Source organism: Thalassophryne amazonica, chromosome 2 (assembly GCF_902500255.1).
Source record: "Thalassophryne amazonica chromosome 2, fThaAma1.1, whole genome shotgun sequence".
Lineage (NCBI taxonomy): Eukaryota > Metazoa > Chordata > Actinopteri > Batrachoidiformes > Batrachoididae > Thalassophryne > Thalassophryne amazonica.
In genome coordinates this window covers 132,971,106-132,997,192 of record NC_047104.1, presented here as the reverse complement: position 1 = coordinate 132,997,192, position 26,087 = coordinate 132,971,106, and the positions used below count along the sequence as shown (strand labels likewise).

The following is a 26,087-nucleotide window of genomic DNA, read 5'->3' as shown; positions in this document are numbered from 1 at the left end:
AAATAAATGATAATAATATAAGCATAAACTAAAGAAAATAAATAATAATAAGCGCATGAACTATATAAAATCCTTGACAATGCCCTTTGGTCATCTCCCTAGGGAGGTCTTCCGGGTACATCCAACTGGGAGGAGGCCCCAGGGAAGATCCAGGACATGCTGGAGGGACTAGATTTCCCAGCTGGCTTGGGAATGCCTTGGAATCCCCAGGGAAGATTTAACTGAAGATAGCGAAGTGTGGGATGAGCTGCTTGGTCTGCTGCCACCATGACCCTGACCTGCATAAGCAGCAGAAAATTAATGAATGCACTGAAATCCAGTGCATAACTGTTTAGCTATCACTCTCAAATCAGATGGTTTCCGGCAAGCAGTTGCACAGAGGTGTTTAGGGATGCTGATCTTTGCGGAAAACAAAGATCTAAGACTTTAGGGTCCTGGTGCCAGCTGTCTTGTCATGATCTCGTATGTAGGTGCCCCTAACAGTGTTAAGGACCCCAGAGGCCAGAGGAAGCCAAGTGGATGCTCACATAGCTTCAACAGATGGATGGTTACATTGGAGACGTGTATCAATACAGATTGTCTGTCTGGGTGGTTGTCATCCAGGACCTGGGGGAGTTCTGTAGGGTGATAGATGCTGCACCAGTGCATGACTGGACCTAAGACACATCCCTGGACATTTTATCTGCCCCCCCCGTGCACAAACAAACAGGCTTGCTGCAGGTTAGGCAGTGAGAACTTAACCTATGAGCTTTTTTTTTCTTAAGTGTATTGTGCATCTTTCTGTAATATGCAAGTTTTTCCTCAGTGCTGCAGTATCAGTGTGAAGGAAGCAAAGGCTGAATATAAAGGAGGGAGTGAAAACCTGAGCAAGTAAAAGGACAATAAAACAGTTTTACTAGTGAGAAAATAATTTATTTTTTGGAATACAAGAAGCATATTTCCCAACAATCTTAGATCTCTCACGCAATCACACACACACACACACACACCACTGGTCTCTTTCACAAAAACTCAGTTATTAAAGTTAAGGTCGAGTATGTTGCATGACCTCTACGTATGTTTCAGCATTAAATGACTGTAAACAACTTAAAGGCATATAATGGTCCGCTCACAGTGGGCTCTTTACAAACTGTCTCAAAAAAGAAAAAACTCAAATCAACACAGTTTTTATCCTGTGTCTCAGAATGTCGTGAGGACAAAGATGATGTTTTTTGAGACACAATCAGCAAAAAAGAGCAAAACTCTGGGGTGAGAAATCACACAATCAGCACTGTAAAACATTTCATATTCCACACGCCCCCCCCCCCCCCCCCCCAAAAAAAAAACTACTTTGATCTACAATATTTTGACAACAGCATTGAAATGATATAAGTTACTGTATTCCTTTTACCATCCCTGGTCCCACAAACGTTTGAATGCACATTTACATATTTTTTTCCATTGGTAAAGTGACAAAATGGTTTGTTTTTTATCAATCAGAGGTGGCGATGTGATGGTACACACTGAGGATGTACTCATCATGAACCCACTGATCAATCTGTACAAACAAACAACACACAGTTATAAACAACAACTGACCAATAAAACCCACACACCCAAAACCAATCATCAAATAACACATGCAAACCTGGATTTCTGTGCAAAATTGAGAGAGAGAACAACACATTTGGCTGTGGTGGTATTCCTGCAGAAACTGAGTTTGTGCTGGTATAATCAATATTCATTTGAGTATACAAAACTGAACAAACCTCACAAAGCTGACTTTTTTCTTGGGTTTTTCTTTTTTTTTTTTGGAAAATATGAGCTGCAGACAGAAGTGGTGTTATTTTACTGCATATTCTTTCCAACCCAACATCAGTACGACTCAGAGTTTGCACACTGAATGATATTACACAAGTCAGAGTGTCAGACTTGGGTTTGACGGGAATCATTACCTCCACTGAAGAGGCTCAGGGACATTTGTTTGTCAGCAGGAAGAGATTTTTATAAAATTGTGCGGAAGGGTGGGCGCTGGGTCGAGGAAGAGTCGACTTAAGGGCAGAATCTGGAACATTTCTGAGTTCATATTGCAGCTTGAAAAATTGGTGTTTTTTTTTTTTATTTGACTGGATGTGTGCGATTACTAGTGTGTGTGTGTAGCAGTTGGAGGGTATTTTTTTGTACACCTCTCCAACATCTTGTCATCATACCATTAAAAATAAATTCCTGTAATTACCATCAGACACGGGTGTGAAAGCATGTGATGTTCCACAGCATCGCTACAAACCTTCCAAACCGCCAGTGTCTCTCCTCAGTGTTCCACAGCAGTACAACTTCACAACACTTGGCTACAAACAGTGTGAAAGTCTGTCTGCCCCCCACCCCAAAAAAAGAGAGTCCAGGTATAGGTGACATTGGCAAAAAATAAATAAAAAGTCACAGGTGGCACTAAAATTACCTACAGGAGCTTTAAAGTTTGACATCATAAAGACAGATTCCTGCAATGTTTTATTGGCGATTTTTAAATCCAGATTCCCAGTTCCCACAACCAGTGCTAATATTAAAAAGAGGATGTGTTAATCGTGTTATTTTTGTTGTTGTTTGGCTCCCGTTCCAATCCATGCCATTTAATAACCTGATCCTTCTGATACTGAGCCTGACATGAAACCTTCTCAACTGTTATTGTTAAATTTTTTTTTTCCTGTCACGCTGCACACTGACAAGCTTCCTGTAAATTCACAGTGAAATGATTCAAACATACAATTATTTTAATGTGACATTAAAACTAAGTTCAAACTACAGCACTATGTCAGGAAAGTGCTGTAACAGAGAAATTAAGCTGAAAGATGTTAAAATGATCTGGAAACCATTTCGTGATCAGTGGACTACAGCAGCTGCTGTGGTGATGCTCATGTGGTTTTTCATGCAATTCAAAAACATCCTATTTCTCAAAAATGCAATGGAAACGTTTTCCACAATTAAAGGCCACATAACGCACAGAAAGAGCGACGTAACATTCTAAAGTACATGGAGACGATGAGCTTGTTAACCCTTATAAGAAACAAAGACAGTATGGTAATATTGGATTTGAGAAAGAAAAAACAAAACATTATGTCAACATTGATCAGGACTTGCACATCCGTTGTTCTGACTAATGGAATGACAGTTATCGCTGGAGCATTACTAGAATGGCAGTTATCACAAGAAGACAAAATCTAGTCGTCTCATAACATCACTCAAAGGAAATGCTGTCATTTCTCAAATGTTTTCTGAAAATATCGCTTAATTTTTGCACAAATCTTTAATGGAAACCCAGCCAATGACAGCAAGAGCTCACTTGGAGAATCAAAGTGCCGAAAGATCAACAGTACGGCTGAGACGACTAGTCGCAACAGTCGGCTATAACTTGCTAGTACTCGAATAGTCTAGCAAATTTCTTCTACTCAACTACAAGTCAGGTTATTCAGATTTTCAGAGACAGGGTACCGTTGAAACGACTGTTTCACTGAGGACAGTAATCACGTAGGCATCAGCACATCCCACCCAAACCAGCAGGCAGCGGCCCCTTCACTTAAGGGCTTTCGATAAATTACTTGGATCCAGTAGGACCACAAACACAGACCTTATGAATTTATTTACTGTCAAGATTAGTTGTTGACTATTTGATGACTACTGGTACCAGACTATTCGACTAAAGGCTTTTCATTAGTCGTCTCATCCCTAATAAACAGAGAATGTAAGTCACACCAAGGTCGTCGACTCAGCCAAGTTACTTCAACCCCCCACCCACCCACCCACACACACACACCCACACACACACACACCTACCTGTGTTGGTTAAAACAGCAAGCTATGCCTCATGGCATCAGTGGTGCCAACCTTCCTATAGGTGAAACAAGTGGGCACCAACTACAGCGCGGACGCTGTGTACTACAGCGGTTGATATGTGCGATTATTTCTTTTCACAAGATTAGAGTTGAGGTCATTCTGCCTGCATTTGGAGTCCCACAATTCTGTCTGAGTATTCACAAATTCTTCCATTATAAACATGGTTTAGGCCATAAATGGTTTGTTTTAAGCTCCCTTTATGTGTCAGAGGTCCAAATCTGATTCCTGGCTGCTCTGTGAGAAAGTGAGCAGCTCTGAAATCTCTGCAATATGATATGAAAAGTGCAAACTTTACTGCTGCTCCTTTCCATTTAAATCACCAAACAACAGATCATATTTGAAGAAACAGGTTGTTTCTTAAGAGACCTCAGGGTTTGTTTGTTTTTTTTTTTACCACTATTAGCTGGTTAAAAAATGCATAATATGACCCCTTTAAGGCACCAGTATGCTTCAAAAAAACAAAACCGAGCGAAAGTCTCTTCACATCATGAGGCGCATATTCAAAGTCAACCAGTCACAGTGTGCACGTTGGACTTCTCTAGGCTAGTACTACATGTCATCTATACATGTGACAGAAATATGACTTCTGGAGCCCAGCTAATGCTATCAGCTAACTCTTGTTACCTAAAGTTGGTTGGAAAAGCTTTTGAAGAAAAGCAGTTGGTTGAATGTGTGAGTCTGGATGTCACATGACAAAAGTATTTTCAGCTCCAGTGAAAGAAACTGGGCCAATAATGGGTTGACGGAGGTGTGGGTGTATCATGGGGACATTAATCCCCCACAGTGTAAAGCAGGTACTGCATTCAATCTTAGAAATGGAAACAAGTAGTGCTCGGAGCACATACCTCCACCAAGTCTCAAGTACAAGTTTTAATCACAGGACTGGTAAAATGAAATCTGAGGAAGAACAACACATATATGTATATATAGCAAATTGGGCAGGTACTCATACTCATCTCCAACCGCTTAGTCTAATTAAGGGTCGCGGGGGGCTGGAGCCTATCCCAGCAGTCATAGAGTGCGAGGTGGGGTACACCCAGGACAGGACACCAGTCTGTCCAAATTGGGCAGGTTTCTAACCCAATTTGTCATCTTATACTCACTCACCCAATATAAGTGAGGAAGCTCACTCCTCCTATCTTTCAATGTTAATAAAAATAAATACTAATAAATTCCTGGATCGGCCCTCTTAATTGAACTGGATTCATTGGCTCTATTCCAAAGGTTTTAAGTTTCAAGAAACTCATTCAGCATTTGTCATGTAATCCTGCTAACAAACAGCAATGAATATGTTCACCTCCTTGGTGAAGGTAACAACACCGCGACACTGAGCCGCTGACAGCCGAAAGGAAAAAGCTTAGAGAGGAGAGCTGGCAAACAAAATAAAGACGACAGTGCCTTTGTCCTGCTGACATGTCACTGGGGATTAACATTGGTCAATTCTACAACCTTACGTACGAACACTCATTTTCTACAAATGGCACAGTTAGCAACATGTAGCAGCAGAAAATAAAAACAGAGAGAAACAAGGAAAAGCTGAAGTATTTTTGATACCTTTACACCACAGTTGCAGCTGTACTTTACCCATGTAGTATTTCTGGTCAAATTTGGTCAAAGCTTCCGTTAGTCATGAATTGTTGGCATATTTAAGTGTTGTAAAAAAAAAAAAAAACTTTTTAATCTCGAGTCAGTCTTCTTGCAGGTGGAAAGGATGATGAAGGCAGGTGTTTTTTTTTTTTGTTCTTTCTCATACTGTAAGGTGACGGTGACATGACAGCGTGGTGACAGTATGGACATGTGACCAGGGGGCACGAGGGCAGATGTGCACATTAGCTCTGAGCAGCAACAGAGCTGAAGGCAGATTAGACAAGAGCCATTTAAAGTGTAGGTCAAGTGTCTTCTCACTGCTGCTGGGAGGGGGGGGGGGGTGATAGTGCATGACAGAGGTCACAAGGTTAAAGTTTATGCCTTTTCCTGTGCACAGGAGCTCTCGCTCAGTTGGCCACTTTGGCATGGCGGCTTGTGTTTCTCCCACAGGCACATGGTGTTGGCGTAGCCCACGATCACTTTGTCCATCCAGGTGAGCGGCTGAGGGAAGAGCACCGCCCCTTCGAAGAAGCCCAGGTGGCCTCCATGCAGTGTCAGGGCAAAAACCACATTTGGCTTCTTTGCTGAGAGAGCACAGAGAGAACAGGGTGACGTACACTCATCAGTGTCAATCCCAAAGCTCAAAAAAAAAAAAGAAAAAAAAAAAAGTCCAGATAAGGACCTAACAGGAATCATTTTATGACTGGTACAGACAGCACGGTTGATATGGCTGCTCAGCGTCTGGTGTGATATGTGCAAGTGACTGAATGAGACACTGCTCCAAATCCAATCACTTCTTTAAAATTAAAAATTAAAATGGGTCTGAATGTCATTACCTCAACAATGGAAGTTATGTTAGAAGAATTCTTCAAACAGAAACATTTTACTGCATTATGGAACACAAGTGATTTTTGGGGTGGATATAGAAATAGGGCAGAGGTACAAAACATCTGACTTTTTTTTCCTCTCTCAACAGGCTGCCGCCCCCCCCCCCCCCACACACACACACACACACACACACACACACATAATTACTGCATATAAGTACATTCTGATAATCATCATCCCATTGAAATGTTCACTCTGTGGCTTTTACGACGGTCTGTCACCGTGCTCCAAATGTGTGATCAGTGAGTGGACAGTAAGCTGTCAGCTGTTCTTGCCTCACATGTTAATCTAAAATAAACTCTGACACACTGAATGTATGGTATCTCTGTCCACTCCTTTCCTGGAGGCTGCACACTGAGTCAACACGCTACATTTCAGAGCAAAGCAGCAGCTGGTCCTCTCTTCCATCAGTGTCTGGAAATGTGTAAGAGCTTCAAATGTACTTTCACTTAAACCCCATCTGTTCACAGCCACAGCCATCCTTACAGGAAACACTTTCGTCCCCTTTTCAAAAGAGCACAAGTGGAAAATGTAGCCCACAAAGGGGAGAACAAATCTTTGATCACTAAATGATGTGCACAGCCAGAGCCAGGACAATGCACATAAAACAGACTAATAATTTCACCTAAAGCTGGGAAGGAACAGCTACAGATTAGACAATAAAGTTTAGTGATTTGTAACTAATAAAGTATATATATATATATATAAAAAATACTTCTTCAAACACATGGCCTCTGTGTTACACCCTGTTCTTATTCAAGCAACAAAGCAGTCAAAGGAAGGCCTTGTGACATCACAGTGTGCACAGGACACACCTGCTTTGTTCACAAAGCCAGGGTCAAAAGAAGAGCAGCGCCAACACAGCTGCACCCTCTGGGTCAAGGTCCTCCTGCAGGTTCTTTCACTGCAGCATCTTCAGACAGGAAATTTTCATTCCTGTCTGATAAGTTTTGTGTGTTGCCAACTGTAAATGTAACTTTGTAAGTGTACATTTGTTTGGTATCATTCAGATTGTGTACTTTAAGATGAAGAGTTTGACGTGGTTGAAAATGGGAGTGGGAATAGATGGGTTTTTTTACTTCCCCCCACTCCTTTTGGACTGGATAATTTTATTTTTGGTTAAAGGGGTAGGCGTTAATAACGTTTGCTTCTGCCTATACCCTTTCAGGCACATGGATGCACTGTTAATCCATTTTCTTTCTTCGTTGTAAGTTTTTTCTTCTTTTTTTTGGACTGTGTGTACTGAATAAATTCATTCATTCATTCTTCACCAGGATTTATTTGTTTTGAGTTTTGTTTTGTTTTTTTGCAGGATTTCTCAAAACCTGATTTTCACAAAATGTGTCTGCCCCAGAAACGATTGGAATTTGGGATGAGAACAGACACAAAGCCAAGAAATTTAAAATGTTTTGTTGTTGCCATTCCAAAACAGGGCATGTTACATCAACAGATTATAAATAAACTTTCAAAAAAAAGTTGAGTTTGACCTTCAACAGATACCTTGTGGATGACCTGACATGGAGACAGAGCCAGGGATTTTTTTAAGAATTTATTTATCTTATTGCAACATTGGACATTTTGGGAATCTGTAGAGGTATCTGCGGTATTGAGAGAATCAATTCAATTTACCGTATTTTCCGGAGTATAAGTTGTGTGTTTTTACTAGTTTGGGAGGCCGTGTGACTTATATTCCGATGCGACTATATATATATATATATATATATATATATATATATATATATATAAAATTCACAAGTTTGTTAATAATAATAGTAATTATAATGACTATTCATATAGAACTTTCCCAAGAATCAAAGCACTAAACAAAAACTCCAATAATAAAAGAAGAAATGCCAGTAATAAAAATACACTAAAACAATGCACAGAACCCCAATTCCATTGTGCTAATGTACACTGTACAACTGGGCGTTGACAATAAAGAATCTTGAATTTTGAATGACAAAGAAAACGGTGCGACTTAACAGTCTGGTGTGATTTATATATGGTTTTTCCTCTTCAAGTCAATACGGTAATTATACAGAGTTAAATTTTAACATAAGGTAATAAGAGATCTTTTATTTCAGTATTAAACAAGCATCAGATTATACTGTTAGAGTTGTATCATAAACATGTAGTATTAATGTGTTGATTTAACAATGCCTTACAATTTATCATGTTTTAGTTTCACTTTTCAGGAAAGTAAGCTTTTTCTGAACTGTCTTATCATGAGAGAACCCTGGTATTAAAAAAAAACACCACCACAATCTTGTGAACAGTGTTTTCTTATGGCATAAACTTTTTTTAACGTACAACCAAACATCCAAAACAAAATGCAGAAGGAGTTCTTTTCGGTTGTAATTAGATGTTCCACACCATCATCTACTGCAACATTCACTGAGAAGTGAGTAGAGTCTAAATGAATCTTTGTTCAAACAAAAAGGGTTTTCAAAAGCCTCCTAAAATGATCAAGCATTTACTGGAACATTTTATTTTGTTCAAACTTGTGTCGTGGTGGTACATGTTGTTACCTGCTAGTGTGCGCGGGATGGTGAGCAGTGAGTCATGAACCAGAGGATCATCTGCAGAATTCACCAGCAGCAGAGGCACATTTACCTAGAAATGAAGATTAATATTCAAAAATACACACATATTACCATATAAACAATTAGCCCACTCAAGAATAAGTCAATCACATCAAAAAACATGAAATGTTTACTTCTTACATTGTGAATATAATGGACACAGCTCTCCTTCTCGTAATACTCTTTGAGAGAGCTGTGGCCGTGGAATTTCCTGTTGGAATTCAAAAAGCAAAGTCAAAACGCGAAGAGACAAATAGAACATAAGCAAACAAGAATATCAGGTACTTTTAGGCATCACTTACAAATAAACATAATCATCGTGGCCGATAACATCAAGGATACTTAGAAGTAGGGGTTGGGTATCGGGAGCTGGTTCTTTTTGAGAATCGTTAAGAAATGATTTAATCTACCAACATCAATAGCCTTTTTGCTTAAAGATTCCCTTATCGGTCCTTCAGAGCGGACGTTGTTTTTGAGGGTGTTTGTTGGGAAAATGATAATTTCTCTAACCGCTTCTGGAACGCGGCTCTGCTTTGAAGCAGTGCTCCGACCTGTTGCTTCATTGGTTCTTTGCTTCGCTGCTTTTCAGAAGTGGCAAATCATCTTCTTAATCCCTCTCAAAGCCATTAAAATATGTTAATCGTGAGTCATTTCTGTGCAGATTAAAGTCACTAACTGGGACTCATGTCTTGTTACGAGAAAGAAATGAGAATCATCCTCTGTTCTGTTCACACAGCTCCAAATGCTGCGCAGCTCTCTGCCGAGTCAAGTTAGAAAGATAGAGTCTGGTCGGAATGAACAACTTCAAAGCGAATCGCCGTTTAAATCAAATGACACCTCTTTCCAAACGTTGTAATACAAATGATAAGCTGCAATCATTCAAAATGCTTTTTTTTTTTCCTGCCAAAATGAGACGTCCTGCGCCGACATGCAGCAGCCGGTTGAGTTCAGCTCAGAGGTATGGAGAGACATTCATGCAAAAATGTCTGAAAGGAAATGCTTTTGACAAAAAGTACAGATTGTTTATTTTTATTTATGTTTTATTTATTTATTTATCAAGGATCCAGTGACCAGTTTCACATTTATTTACTTTAAGACTCAATAAAATGTTGTTGACATAGAAAACCTGTAAAGCCTCCTTTTAGTACACAGAAAATTCACAGGAGGTATTGATAAGGGAATCGATAAGGGAATTAGATCGATAAGCAAAATTGATAATGGCACTGATATTGATAAAATCTTAGCAATACTCATCCCTACTTAGAAGATATGTCATAAAACTGTATCATTGTGTGAAATGACACAGGAAGCTTTTGCAACATACAGTACACCAGAATAATACCAGTATACGAACGATTCTTGCATCCATTATTTGTTGCCACGTGTACCTCATGATGTTGTCGTCGATCTGCATGAGGGATGTTGCAGTGTACAAACGGCTAAGATCTGCATCAATCATCTTCGCTGAACTTCCTCCAAACAGGCTGTGTCTGAAACATGCAGAGCCACATGTGCTTAGAGCTGTGCAGAATGAAACTACACCCATACGCACAATGATGGTTTAAGCACCACTTATTCTAATCACACTTTGGTCAGTGCAGTCTAATTTATGTATGGCCAGGACGACGGTCATATCACACATCAGAAACAGACTTTGCGTGTCTTTGGAGCAATGCGTATTTTAAACTTTCACCATGGCAGCATTGAGCACTTCTACTGCTCCATGCTTATGAAACAGGATGAGACTGACACGCACTGTTTAAAGCACGGACACTGTGCTTATAACCAAATTGAGGCAACGTGCGTGCTTATTTGATGCCTCAGTTTAATTAATCACATATTGATCAATCAAAAAAAAAATTCTTGATTAGGCATTTCTACTCAAGGAGGTTTGTTTCTGCTTGCCATCCACACCATTACTGCTGCATTGCTTCCTGAGGTCCCAAATGGGGTGGGCCAAAGGTCGGCAAAAGGGCGTGCATTTAACACATCAATAAATAAATCAATCAATTTAAAAAAAATGTGGCATTATTATCACGTTATCTTTTGCAGCCCATGTAATGTGGAGTTGTGTCAGTAAGGGTATCCGGCATAAGATTTGTGCCAAATAAACATGCAGATCCACCTCAGATTTGCTGCGGCATCCCCGAATGAAAACAAGGAATATATATATATATATATATATATATATATATATATAAAAATAACACACACACACACACGTGTGTGTATATGAACTGAATGATTGGAAACAAAAGTGGCATAGACAGAGTTCTGTGTGCCAGCCACAGAGAACCCTGACTGGGGAAATACTGAAACAAATTGACCCAAACAACACAAAATATTTCTCTGCATAAACAGGAACAAGGGTGAAACCTGTGTGAGAGGATGATTTTCTTCATGTTGTCAGCCATGAGGAAGTTATAGAAGCGTCTGAAATGGTCCCACTGTAGGAAGGTTTCCTGGGCCCTGAAAGTTAAAGACAGAAACACATTCAGAAATCAAGCTTTGTGCCCTTTGTTCTACATTTCATCTTTCCTGTGGAACTAATTGTGTGGTGGGTTAGAAGGAGCTTTTATGCAATTCTTCTGCAGGAGGTTATCCACAGGGGAGGATTTGGTCTCAAACTTTTGGGAATGTATGTTGTTAAGTAAGTATGTTATACTTTACATGATGTACATACATTTCGGATTTTACTGCGTTATAATTTGTAATTTTTTTTTTGTATTGTGTTTGTGCTCGTTTAATTTGTATTGCATTTAATTAATGCAATTTTTGGATGCAATTATTGTTAAAGAACTCTGAATTGTATCATGCTGCACTGATAAGTACTATAGAAAGAAAACTGCAATTTCAAATTCTAATTTCAAATGAAGAATGTTCCACACAATCCACTGAGCCATACTGAAGGAGTGAAGAAACGGTCACTAATATGTACTTCAACATAGGCTAATTGTAGCTAATTAATTAGCTAAATTTAGACATTCAACAAATAATGGCCTTTTAGAAGGTTCTTCAAACTGGAATAGCAACAACAATGTTCATACAAAAGAAATGAGACACAAAAACACAAAATGGTGACCGATGTAGATTTGGAGAGGACAACCAGAATACAGTTGTGCTCAAAAGTTTACATACCCTGTCAGAATATTTGAGTTTTTTGGCCATTTTCAGAGAATATGAATGATAATACAAAACTTTTTTTTTCCACTCATGGTTAATGGTTGGGTGAAGTCATTTACTGTCAAACAACTGTTTTAGTATTTGTAAATCATAACGACAACAGAAACTACCCAAATGACCCTCTTCAAAAGTTTACATACCCCTGTTTTTAATATAGTGTGTTTCCCCCTTTAACATCAATGACAGCTTGGAGTCTTTTGTGGTAGTTTGTGGACGAGGCTCTCTGATGGCAAAGCTGCCACTGACTATGTCTTGGACTTTATTTACATCAGTTATGAAGAAATACAAACAGTATGTCACTCTATGGTAAATCTGTATGGAGTAGACAGTTCTCAAAAACTAAGTGACTGTGCAAGAAGGAGAAGAGCGAGGAAAGCCACCAAGACAACCCAGAAGAAGTTATAGGGGTTGATAAGGTTAACCCGTACTTGTGTGAAGCGCTGTGAGGCATCTTTGTTGTGATTTGGCGCTATATAAATGAAATAAATTGAAACTGAATATAGGCTTATGTGGCTGTGATTGAAGAAATTGTGCACAGTGCAAATTCTGCATTTTGCATCACTTTGCACTCTTAGCTTCATCGTGGAGTAGAGCGGAGAAGGATATTCCTTTACCAAAACAGATCCAGGGGTCAAAATAGTACTTGCATGTGCTAGTTTGTGTACATATTATTCGAGTGGTGCACGTAATTTTATACTGCACTAGCACTGGTGCAAGTAACTTTATCCGCGTTTTATCAACTATAAGCACCAATAGAATGAACCAATAAGGAAAAAAAATTTCCAGTGTGTTGTCTTCATCTTCCAAGTGTTTTATGACTCTCACATACGGAGCGAGTTGCTGTGCTCTATTTGTTGTGGAACAAATAGTCGCCAGCGGCGCCATCCCTGGGTTCACAACATCCTCATGAGACGTTCCCAATTCGGGGAGTTTCATTATTTGCTGCAGGAGCTGCAGCAAATAAACTGCAGGTGCAGGAGCTCCAGTTTGAGGACCTCCTGTCCTCAAACGCACACATGTAAACTGCGGAGCACTGGAAGTGTCATCGCAAAATGTTTTGCATGTGGAGAGAATGTGTGCATGTTTTATTATATTGTGCGCATGTTTTATTAGAAATGGATGTGGTCAGGGTATATCATCATGGTTTGGGCTCACAAGGACATATAGAGAACTCTGGCTAACCAGCATGGCATCATCTGGAGTTTAAGCACATTAAAAAGGATGGTGAGGGCGAAGCGTCTCCCCATCGTGAGGATGACAATTTAGTTCATATCATTTTGAACGAAAGGAAAACGTGCACACATTTTATTATAATTCGAGGGCTCGATTAAACGAAAACGTGCGCACATTTTATTAATTCGAGGGTTCAATTAAAGGAAAGCGTGCACACGAATTATCACTCCATTAAAATGTGCGCACAAATTATCACGGCCAGGAAAACGTGCATGCGTGGTTGATTTTTTTTGTTTTTCCTGGAAATTGCTACTTGGCTGGTTGGGAGGTAAGTCATATCACACTTGCCATTCATCAGAAACAGAGTTGGTGTGTATTTGAAACTATGTTAAATATGTTTTTGAAAACTCTTGACTTTGCGGTACTGAGCGCTGTCCGTTTTAGCTACACGTTTATCAAGTGGAGGGACACTGATGTGCACTGTTCATCTGGATGAATACTTCTTACATAGTTAAAACATATTAAAATGGTTTTAAAAACACTGTGGCACTGTGTTTGTTCCATTTGCTGATACAGAGCTTCTAAAGCAAATCAGTGTGAACGTGCATGTATTTGATGGCACAGGTTTAATTAAACAAATACCAATCAATCAAATACCTCGATCAGGCCGATGTTGACTGCATCTGATCAGATTGGGACATCCCTATGAGCCCTGTGGGGTCAATGGTGCATCTAACTGGAATTTCCATCACTTTTTTATTAACAGATCAGCAACAGAAAATCACAGAGAGTTCATTTGACCAATTCCCAAAACTACAAATTCCCATCTGTAAAATGGATCTCTCCTCTAGACTACCTTTGACTCTCAGCCAATCCTAGAGACTGGAGAACATCACATGATCTGTCTCCTCTCTCTGCCTGCTACAAGACGCTATGCTCTGACTGTAGCCTCTGTTAGAGGCTGTTCTTCAGTCACTCAGTTTTGTTGACCTGAAAACACTATTTTTATTTAGTCTGATGAAGAAAAACATGGAGAGATGATTTTCTTCATGAATGGTACAGTATTTTAATTTTTTTTCAAAGTGGCAATGGCTGCATTTTCTTTTATTACATCAGTTTTCATCAGAAATGTATTTTATTAATCCAAAAGGCAATATATGACAAAGCAGCAGACAGGTAAGAGGTATTATTTTACAAATATACAGTTTTTGAATGTACCAGATCTCTGCTGTGTAGTTCCCGGCAGGTGCACTGCTCCACTGCACACTGCATTTCTTTAAATTAATCATAAATTGTTGAAATATTTTTCAGATATTACCAACGTTTTCCTGAACTCTACCAATTTAGCCAAGAAGAGAGGTCAAATAACCAACCAGAATTCTGTCAATAGCTTGTTGAGAGCTACCACAAGAATCTTGTCGTGGTGAAACTTGATAAGGGCCATTCAACCTGCCAAAAACAATGATGGTGAACTTCTACACTGCCATCACTGAGTCTATCATCTCCACTTTCATCAACGTCTGATACACTGCTGCTACTGCTAAGGACAAGTGCAGACTGCAGCATATCATCCACGCAGTAGAGAAGGTGATGGACTGCAATCTGCCATCCCTACAGGACCTGTACACCTCCAGGGCCCTGAGGCGAGCAAGGAAGATAGTGGCAGATCCCTCTCACCCAGGACACAAACTTTTTGTCACCCAGGTCCCCTCTGGCAGACGGCTGAGGTCCATCAGGACTAACACCTCAAGACACAAAAACAGCTTCTTTCCATCCCCAGCTAGACTTATAAATAATGCCAGAGACCCCCATTTACCCTGCCCCCCCCCGACTCCCACAAAGCACAGACTGATCATCCCTGCACTGAAAGGTACTGTAAATCTGCATGCCTTTGCACAGCCCCATTTTACTAAATTTATTTAACACTGAACATAGTTTTGCCTATTTGACTCCATTACATCTCGCAGAAGTATTTTTTCCTTTTCTTTTACTGTTGTTTATGCACCAATACTTCTTACATAAGTATTTTTTTTCCTTTTGTTTTTGTTGTTGTTTATGTAACAATGACACCAGATCAAATTCCTTGTATGTGAGAACTTACTTGGCAATAAATCTGATTCTGATTCAGTCAAGTATTAGGTGTGCTGTATGTATTCTTGATGCTGTGTATAATTTTGACATTCTGACTCTGGTGGGGCAGTTCTGAGGACCTCACTAATCCAGAAGTTCGCAGATGACACAGCCATTGTTGGATGCATCAGGGACGACAGAGGAGGAGTACAGGAGCCTAGTGAGGGACTTGCTGCCTGGTGCCACACAAATCATCTACAGCTCAACACCTCAAAGACAAAGGAGCTGGTCATTGACTTTGGGAAGTCCAGACCAAGTCTGCAACCAGTTCTGATGGAGGGAGCTGAGGTGGAGGCTGTGGATGGACAGCAAAATGGACTGGACAACCCACACCAACCATCTGTACAGGAAGGGACAGAGCAGGCTGTACTTTCTGAGGAAGCTGCGGTCGTGTAACACCTGCAGGAAACTCCTGCGGATGTTCTACCAGTCCGTAGCAGCCAGCGTCCTCTTTTATAACATGGTGTGTGTGTGGGGGGGGGGGGGGGGGGGGGGCACATCCCAGGAGGACACATCCAGGCTGGACAAACTGATGAGGTGAGCTGGCTCTGTGGTTGGCATGAAGCTGGACTCTCTGGTGACGGTGGCAGAGAACACTGGACAAACTGCTGGACATTATGGACGATGCCAGTCACCCTCTGCACACTGTCATCAGCAACCAGAGGAGCCTCTTCAACCACAGACTGCTTCTTCCCAAGTGCAGGACTAAGACTGAAAAACTCCTTTTTCCCCTCAGGCCATCAGACTGTACAACTCCTCATGGGAAGGAGAGGAACAGAAGTAGCCAGTAAACCAGTATTGATCAGTATGTCTGGTATTTATATTGTGTACTTATATTTGGAGACTTTTTTTTACCTCATACTTTTGATACTCTGTGTGCTTCTTACCCTGTGTGCTGCTATACAATGCTGTTGGAACCTCAATTTCCCTGATGGAGTCTTCTCAAGAGATCAGTAAAGTTCTATGTAATCTCTAATCTAATTGTGTTGATTTCAGAAAACACAAAATAAATTAAACCTTGTACATCAAAATCTTTGTTTTTCCTTGTATCACAGATGTATGTTGTACACGGGTTTTTCCTTCAGTCCAACATGTATGTTGTACAATCAATCTGCCCGAAAAAAGTGGGTGAAGCAGCTAATATCAGTCTATGGTTCATAACATTGTGGTATCCATCTGTGTCTTCATTAAGCTCCATCCACACTGAAATGGGCACTAAACAAAGTATAAAACATTATTTGATGTGCAAAGCTGGCAAATGGTGGAGGTTAAAAAGATGTTATGTTGACTATTTCATTATCACATGAACAGAGGACATGACAACCCACCTAAGAGCACTGTATCCCTGACAAATGCTCACACAGCACAGCACCCTCTCCTGGTTTGTCTTGTTCTCTCCCAGAAACTTGCATACAATGTTGCCACCCAGACTGAAGCCCACCACAATTAGCTGGGTTTGAGGTAAGGCTCGCTTAATGTAGCCAACCATAGCTGCAAACTCCCACGTGCACCCTGAAAGAACAAATGGCACATGATAGTCATCAATACATAACAGCTTAGTAGGACTGAATGTTCTTTCCTGACCAGCAGATACTGATGATGATGCATTTCATGATCGTATTAAATATTCTCATGTGTTTTCAGATCCACTGTATTTCCTAGAAAAACAGCAACTATGAGATTATAGTCAATCAAGTGTCTCTAAAGTCACAATAGGTTCATCTTTCAATAGGAGATGAAAACTCATTTGAGGTCGCTGGTCTTACCATAAGTAAACATGCGTGGGGAGGTAAGCTCAATGTCAGGAAGAGCACCCAGGTGGTTCAGCACAGCACAGCGGTAACCATCCTTCTGTGAGTAATCCACAAAGGTTCTGATGTAATGCTTCTCACTATGGTTACCAATGCCAGGACAAATTACCATGGTGAAGTCACCTAAGGGGAGAAAAATAAATAAATAAAACAATCTGACAGAAATATAAAGCACAGTCCTAAACATTCAATCATCACACTGAACAGACAGAACAAATGGCAAGACAAAGTTATGCAGTCAATGCAGGATAAAGAACTGAGTCATTTGTCAAATATAGCTCAAGTAAAAGCTGAATCAAATTTGACTTTTGTTGTAACATACTGACATGTGGCATGTGATGAGCAGAGGTCTCAAGTTGGCGGCTTTTAACAATACAGAAACGTTAGCAGGAAAATGAAGATCCGTGTCTTTTGTGTCTGGGTGCTTCTTGTTTTACTGAATGGTTGTGACACTTGGACCCAGGGATCTCTGGGTAGCACTGGAATGACTGTGTCAAAGATGACTTGTCGCATGTGAGGGAACATCAGGTACAACATTTTGGCCATGTGCGTGTTTTTCTGGGCAAGAACACACAGATGACTCACACAGATGATGGGGGGGCAGCTGTGGTTGTGATACTGCCATATTCTTAAAAATGTCAATTAATGTGGCTTGTGATGGTGAAATGAATGGTGGCAGGCAACAGCTCTGCTGAATATTCCTGCAATCACCATACCAATGAATTACTGTATTTTCTGGCACATAAATCGTGGGCTTTTCTTTTCTTTTTTTCCTTTACTAGTTTTGGAGGTCCTGTGACGTATTCTCTGGTGCGACTGATACATGGAAAAGATACGTAAATATATCACACATTTGTTATTAATAATAACTATTTATACTCAACAAAAATATAAATGCAACACTTTTGGTTTTGCTCTCATTTTGTATGAGATGAACTCAAAGATCAAACTTTTTCCACATACACAATATCACCATTTCCCTCAAATATTGTTCACAAACCAGTCTAAATCTGTGATAGTGAGCACTTCTCCTTTGCTGAGATAATCTATCCCACCTCACAGGTGTGCCATATCAAGATGCTGATTAGACACCATGATTAGTGCACAGGTGTGCCTTAGACTGCCCACAATAAATGGCCACTCAGAAAGGTGCAGTTTTATCGCACAGCACAATGCCACAGATGTCGCAAGATTTGAGGGAGCTTGCAATTGGCATGCTGACAGCAGGAATGTCAACCACAGCTGTTGCTCGTGTATTGAATGTTCATTTCTCTACCATAAGCCGTCTCTAAAGGCGTTTCAGAGAATTTGGCAGTACATCCAACCAGCCTCACAACCGCAGACCACGTGTAACCACACCAGCCCAGGACCTCCACATCCAGCATGTTCACCTCCAAGATCGTCTGAGACCAGCCACTCAGACAGCTGCTGAAACAATCGGTTTGCATAACCAAAGAATTTCTGCACAAACTGTCAGAAACCGTCTCAGGGAAGCTCATCTGCATGCTCATCGTCCTCATCGGGGTCTCGACCTGACTCCAGTTCGTCGTCGTAACCGACTTGAGTGAGCAAATGCTCACATTCACTGGCGTTTGGCACGTTGGAGAGGTGTTCTCTTCACGGATGAATCCCGGTTCACACTGTTCAGGGCAGATGCCAGACAGCGTGTGTGGCGTCGTGTGGGTGAGCGGTTTTCTGATGTCAATGTTGTGGATCGAGTGGCCCATGGTGGCGGTGGGGTTATGGTATGGGCAGGTGTCTGTTATGGACGAAGAACACAGGTGCATTTTATTGATGGCATTTTGAATGCACAGAGATACCATGACAAGATCCTGAGGCCCATTGTTGTGCCATACATCCAAGAACATCACCTCATGTTGCAGCAGGATAATGCACGGCCCCATGTCGCAAGGATCTGTACACAATTCTTGGAAGCTGAAAATGTCCCAGTTCTTGCATGGCCGGCATACTCACCGGACATGTCACCCATTGAGCATGTTTGGGATGCTCTGGACCGGCGTATACGACAGCGTGTACCAGTTCCTGCCAATATCCAGCAACTTCGCACAGCCATTGAAGAGAAGTGGACCAACATTCCACAGGCCACAATTGACAACCTGATCAACTCTATACGAAGGAGATGTGTTGCACTGCATGAGGCAAATGGTGGTCACACCAGATACTGACTGGTACCCCCCCCCCCCCCATTAAAACAAAACTGCACCTTTCAGAGTGGCCTTTTATTGTGAGCAGTCTAAGGCACACCTGTGCACTAATCATGGTGTCTAATCAGCATCTTGGTATGGCACACCTGCGAGGTGAGATGGATTATCTCAGCAAAGGAGAAGTGCTCACTATCACAGATTTAGACTGGTTTGTGAACAATATTTGAGGGAAATGGTGATATTGTGTATGTGGAAAAAGTTTTGGATCTTTGAGTTCATCTCATACAAAATGGGAGCAAAACCAAAAGTGTTGCGTTTATATTTTTGTTGAGTGTATATAGGGCTTTCCCAGGAATCAAGGCAGAAAACAAAATACATTCTAATAATAAAAGAATAAATGCAAATAATAAAAAGAGTCATCAGGAGATGACATATTCCCCTGGTCCACACAAATCAGTAATAGAAAGTGTCGAACAATCACCGAAGTACACCTTTATGCTAAATATGAATGAAACTGTCAAGTGGTTCTTCAGATATTGTGCTAACAAGGGCTGCAAATACAATATCTTAAATATCTCACTGTGACCTTGAAATTGATCCAAAGGTCACTGTAACTGGCTGGTGTCATGATCACCCAAGTACACCCTTATGCTAAATGTGAATGAAACTGGTCAAGTGGTTCTTGAGAAAGCGGACGGACAGATGGACATGCTGATCACTTGATTGTATTTCATACTGGGGGGATAAAAAGGAGACTACAATGATGCACGGCAATTCCAAGTTAAAGAGCTGAAAATACATAAAATATAACACAAGGCAAAAATACCCTCAACTGTATGAGCATAAAATAGAAAACAAAATGTGACTGTTTGACCACTTAAAATCAGTCAATCAATCAATCAATCAATTTTTTTTATATAGCGCCAAATCACAACAAACAGTTGCCCCAAGGCGCTTCATATTGTAAGGCAAGGCCATACAATAATTATGTAAAACCCCAACGGTCAAAACGACCCCCTGTGAGCAAGCACTTGGCTACAGTGGGAAGGAAAAACTCCCTTTTAACAGGAAGAAACCTCCAGCAGAACCAGGCTCAGGGAGGGGCAGTCTTCTGCTGGGACTGGTTGGGGCTGAGGGAGAGAACCAGGAAAAAGACATGCTGTGGAGGGGAGCAGAGATCGATCACTAATGATTAAATGCAGAGTGGTGCATACAGAGCAAAAAGAAAAAGAAACAGTGCATCATGGGAACCCCCCAGCAGTCTACGTCTATAGCAGCATAACTAAGGGATGGTTCAGGGTCACCTGATCCAGCCCTAACTATAAGCTTTAGCAAAAAGGAAAGTTTTAAGCCTAATCTTAAAAGTAGAGAGGGTGTCTGTCTCCCTGATCTGAATTGGGAGCTGGTTCCACAGGAGAGGAGCCTGAAAGCTGAAGGCTCTGCCTCCCATTCTACTCTTACAAACCCTAGGAACTACAAGTAAGCCTGCAGTCTGAGAGCGAAGCGCTCTATTGGGGTAATATGGTACTACGAGGTCCCTAAGATAAGATGGGACCTGATTATTCAAAACCTTATAAGTAAGAAGAAGAATTTTAAATTCTATTCTAGAATTAACAGGAAGCCAATGAAGAGAGGCCAATATGGGTGAGATATGCTCTCTCCTTCTAGTCCCCGTCAGTACTCTAGCTGCAGCATTTTGAATTAACTGAAGGCTTTTTAGGGAACTTTTAGGACAACCTGATAATAATGAATTACAATAGTCCAGCCTAGAGGAAATAAATGCATGAATTAGTTTTTCAGCATCACTCTGAGACAAGACCTTTCTGATTTTAGAGATATTGCGTAAATGCAAAAAAGCAGTCCTACATATTTGTTTAATATGCACTTTGAATGACATATCCTGATCAAAAATGACTCCAAGATTTCTCACAGTATTACTAGAGGTCAGGGTAATGCCATCCAGAGTAAGGATCTGGTTAGACACCATGTTTCTAAGATTTGTGGGGCCAAGTACAATAACTTCAGTTTTATCTGAGTTTAAAAGCAGGAAATTAGAGGTCATCCATGTCTTTATGTCTGTAAGACAATCCTGCAGTTTAGCTAATTGGTGTGTGTCCTCTGGCTTCATGGATAGATAAAGCTGGGTATCATCTGCGTAACAATGAAAATTTAAGCAATACCGTCTAATAATACTGCCTAAGGGAAGCATGTATAAAGTGAATAAAATTGGTCCTAGCACAGAACCTTGTGGAACTCCATAATTAACTTTAGTCTGTGAAGAAGATTCCCCATTTACATGAACAAATTGTAATCTATTAGACAAATATGATTCAAACCACCGCAGCGCAGTGCCTTTAATACCTATGGCATGCTCTAATCTCTGTAATAAAATTTTATGGTCAACAGTATCAAAAGCAGCACTGAGATCTAACAGAACAAGCACAGAGATGAGTCCACTGTCCGAGGCCATAAGAAGATCATTTGTAACCTTCACTAATGCTGTTTCTGTACTATGATGAATTCTAAAACCTGACTGAAACTCTTCAAATAGACCATTCCTCTGCAGATGATCAGTTAGCTGTTTTACAACTACCCTTTCAAGAATTTTTGAGAGAAAAGGAAGGTTGGAGATTGGCCTATAATTAGCTAAGATAGCTGGGTCAAGTGATGGCTTTTTAAGTAATGGTTTAATTACTGCCACCTTAAAAGCCTGTGGTACATAGCCAACTAACAAAGATAGATTGATCATATTTAAGATCGAAGCATTAAATAATGGTAGGGCTTCCTTGAGCAGCCTGGTAGGAATGGGGTCTAATAAACATGTTGATGGTTTGGATGAAGTAACTAATGAGAATAACTCAGACAGAACAATCGGAGAGAAAGAGTCTAACCAAATACCGGCATCACTGAAAGCAGCCAAAGATAACGATACGTCTTTGGGATGGTTATGAGTAATTTTTTCTCTAATAATTAAAATTTTGTTAGCAAAGAAAGTCATGAAGTCATTACTAGTTAAAGTTAATGGAATACTCAGCTCAATAGAGCTCTGACTCTTTGTCAGCCTGGCTACAGTGCTGAAAAGAAACCTGGGGTTGTTCTTATTTTCTTCAATTAGTGATGAGTAGAAAGATGTCCTAGCTTTACGAAGGGCTTTTTTATAGAGCAACAGACTCTTTTTCCAGGCTAAGTGAAGATCTTCTAAATTAGTGAGACGCCATTTCCTCTCCAACTTACGGGTTATCTGCTTTAAGCTACGAGTTTGTGAGTTATACCACGGAGTCAGACACTTCTGATTTAAAGCTCTCTTTTTCAGAGGAGCTACAGCATCCAAAGTTGTCTTCAATGAGGATGTAAAACTATTGACGAGATACTCTATCTCCCTTACAGAATTTAGGTAGCTACTCTGCACTGTGTTGGTATATGGCATTAGAGAACATAAAGAAGGAATCATATCCTTAAACCTAGTTACAGCGCTTTCTGAAAGACTTCTAGTGTAATGAAACTTATTCCCCACTGCTGGGTAGTCCATCAGAGTAAATGTAAATGTTATTAAGAAATGATCAGACAGAAGGGAGTTATCAGGGAATACTGTTAAGTCTTCTATTTCCATACCATAAGTCAGAACAAGATCTAAGATATGATTAAAGTGGTGGGTGGACTCATTTACTTTTTGAGCAAAGCCAATAGAGTCTAATAATAGATTAAATGCAGTGTTGAGGCTGTCATTCTCAGCATCTGTGTGGATGTTAAAATCGCCCACTATAATTATCTTATCTGAGCTAAGCACTAAGTCAGACAAAAGGTCTGAAAATTCACAGAGAAACTCACAGTAACGACCAGGTGGACGATAGATAATAACAAATAAAACTGGTTTTTGGGACTTCCAATTTGGATGGACAAGACTAAGAGACAAGCTTTCAAATGAATTAAAGCTCTGTCTGGGTTTTGGATTAATTAATAAGCTGGAATGGAAGATTGCTGCTAATCCTCCACCCCGGCCCGTGCTACGAGCATTCTGACAGTTAGTGTGACTCGGGGGTGTTGACTCATTTAAACTAACATATTCATCCTGCAGTAACCAGGTTTCTGTTAGGCAGAATAAATCAATATGTTGATCAATTATTATATCATTTACCAACAGGGACTTAGAAGAGAGAGACCTAATGTTTAATAGACCACATTTAACTGTTTTAGTCTGTGGTGCAGTTGAAGGTGCTATATTATTTTTTCTTTTTGAATTTTTATGCTTAAATAGATTTTTGCTGGTTATTGGTAGTCTGGGAGCAGACACCGTCTCTACGGGGATGGGGTAATGAGGGGATGGCAGGGGGAGAGAAGCTGCAGAGAGGTGTGTAAGACTACAACTCTGCTTCCTGGTCCCAACCCTGGATAGTCACGGTTTGGAGGATTTAAGAAAATTGGCCAGATTTCTAGAAATGAGAGCTGCTCCATCCAAAGTGGGATGGCTGCCGTCTCTCCTAACAAGACCAGGTTTTCCCCAGAAGCTTTGCCAATTATCTATGAAGCCCACCTCATTTTTTGGACACCACTCAGACAGCCAGCAATTCAAGGAGAACATGCGGCTAAACATGTCACTCCCGGTCTGATTGGGGAGGGGCCCAGAGAAAACTACAGAGTCCGACATTGTTTTTGCAAAGTTACACACCGATTCAATGTTAATTTTAGTGACCTCCGATTGGCGTAACCGGGTGTCATTACTGCCGACGTGAATTACAATCTTACCAAATTTACGCTTAGCCTTAGCCAGCAGTTTCAAATTTCCTTCAATGTCGCCTGCTCTGGCCCCCGGAAGACAATTGACTATGGTTGCTGGTGTCGCTAACTTCACATTTCTCAAAACAGAGTCGCCAATAACCAGAGTTTGATCCTCGGCGGGTGTATCGTCGAGTGGGGAAAAACGGTTAAAGATGTGAACGGGTTGGCGGTGTACACGGGGCTTCTGTTTAGGGCTACGCTTCCTCCTCACAGTCACCCAGTCGGCCTGCTTTCCCGGCTGCTCGGGATCTGCCAGGGGGGAACTAACGGCGGCTAAGCTACCTTGGTCCGCACCGACTACAGGGGCCTTGCTAGCTGTAGAATTTTCCACGGTGCGGAGCCGAGTCTCCAATTCGCCCAGCCTGGCCTCCAAAGCTACGAATAAGCTACACTTATTACAAGTACCATTACTGCTAAAGGAGGCCGAGGAATAACTAAACATTTCACACCCAGAGCAGAAAAGTGCGGGAGAGACAGGAGAAGCCGCCATGCTAAATCGGCTAAGAGCTAGTAGCTACGCTAAGCTAGCGGATTCCTAAAAACACGCAAAGCGAATAATGTGTAAATAATTTAGAGGTGATTCAGCAGAAGGAGTGCTTTAGTTAAGGCACGTAAAGATTACACTGGGAAACAAATCGTAATCTAGATAACTAGATCAATCTAACTGCGCAGATCAAACAGCTAACAGATACAGAAAAACACCGCTGTGCTCCGGAACAAGAAGTGATACAATACCGCAGTGAGAGCCGACCACCAGTAGAGTCAAGTAAAAAAGTAAAAAAAAAAAAAAATAAAATAAAAAGGTAAAAAAGTAAAAAAGTCTTGAAAAAGACTATTAGTTCAAAGTCCAAAGCAGCAGGTAGCAGTCTCTGTGTAAACAGTCCCAACAGAGAGCCAAAATTAACAGATACAGCAGTCAAGGTTAGCCATTTTTGAACTTATCCAACATCGGTGTCCCAAGAATGGTCCCTGTGAATTTGAAGACCCTGGCAGTAATAGGACTGGACTTACACCGAGCACAGACAGATGGACGCAAAGCCTTTGCAATACCTGATGGCCATATTTTGGCCTCGGGTAAAAAAAAACGGTACTGAAATAAAAAATAGACAAAAATTGCATTTACATGTTAGAACTTGAGCAAATGCATCACCTCCTGTTCGATGAGGCCTCAGTGGCTCAAAGAGATCAAAGGTAGCAGTCGCCCCATCCTGCATGGGCAAGTACTTCCTGATTCCATTAGGATGTGGTGCACTGACACGGCCAAGTTTCCCGTAGAGAGCCGTCTGGAGGTGCCCGCTCTTACCCCACAACAAGGGAGGGATATACCTAGAAAACACAACATCGAAGTTTATTCAAAAGGTTTGCAGAAAATGCAGTCATTCTCCAGCACTGAACAGGTTTGGTGCCCAGTATCCTAACACTGCTATCCTAAGCAGCTACATTTACAGATTACAACAATGAAATGAAAATACAGAAGCATAATCTGGATGTTAAAAATAACAGGTATCACATCTATCTCTAGTTAGGAGTATGCTAATCCACATCTTCTATCACATCTATCAATGTAGGTGAGAAAATCCTTTTAAACACTGTAAATATTACAGAGGTGGGCAGTACACTGGTGCCATAGACATCTCCAGTGTGACAGTGCGCCACAATGTGGATTGTGCAACACTGTCAATACCACAATAATAAAGTACACATGGTGGGCTTTTTAAATTATTTTATAAGTACACCAAGGAACAATAAATCAAATCAATTTTATTTATATAGCGCCAAATCACAACAAACAGTTGCCCCAAGGCGCTTTATATTGCAAGGCAAGGCCATACAATAATTACGGAAAAACCCAACGGTCAAAACGACCCCCTGTGAGCAAGCACTTGGCAACAGTGGGAAGGAAAAACTCCCTTTTAACAGGAAGA

At 40.8% G+C, this 26,087-nt stretch overlaps 1 protein-coding gene across 4 annotated transcripts in view; it reads right to left on the bottom strand.

Moving 5' to 3' along the window:
* Window positions 1-5,127: 5,127 nt before the first annotated feature.
* LOC117530781 (monoacylglycerol lipase ABHD2-like) overlaps window positions 5,128-26,087 on the bottom strand; it is a 35,667-nt gene continuing 14,707 nt past the window's right edge. For all 4 annotated transcript variants that reach the window (XM_034193735.1, XM_034193727.1, XM_034193720.1 and 1 more), the window contains 8 exons: window positions 25,313-25,488; window positions 17,177-17,344; window positions 16,739-16,922; window positions 11,301-11,393; window positions 10,313-10,414; window positions 9,066-9,135; window positions 8,871-8,955; window positions 5,128-6,038 (listed from right to left, as the gene is read on the bottom strand). In XM_034193735.1, coding sequence (XP_034049626.1) covers window positions 5,830-6,038; window positions 8,871-8,955; window positions 9,066-9,135; window positions 10,313-10,414; window positions 11,301-11,393; window positions 16,739-16,922; window positions 17,177-17,344; window positions 25,313-25,488 — 1,087 coding nt within the window. In that variant the 3' untranslated portion in view covers window positions 5,128-5,829. The remainder of the gene's footprint in view (window positions 6,039-8,870; window positions 8,956-9,065; window positions 9,136-10,312; window positions 10,415-11,300; window positions 11,394-16,738; window positions 16,923-17,176; window positions 17,345-25,312; window positions 25,489-26,087) is intronic.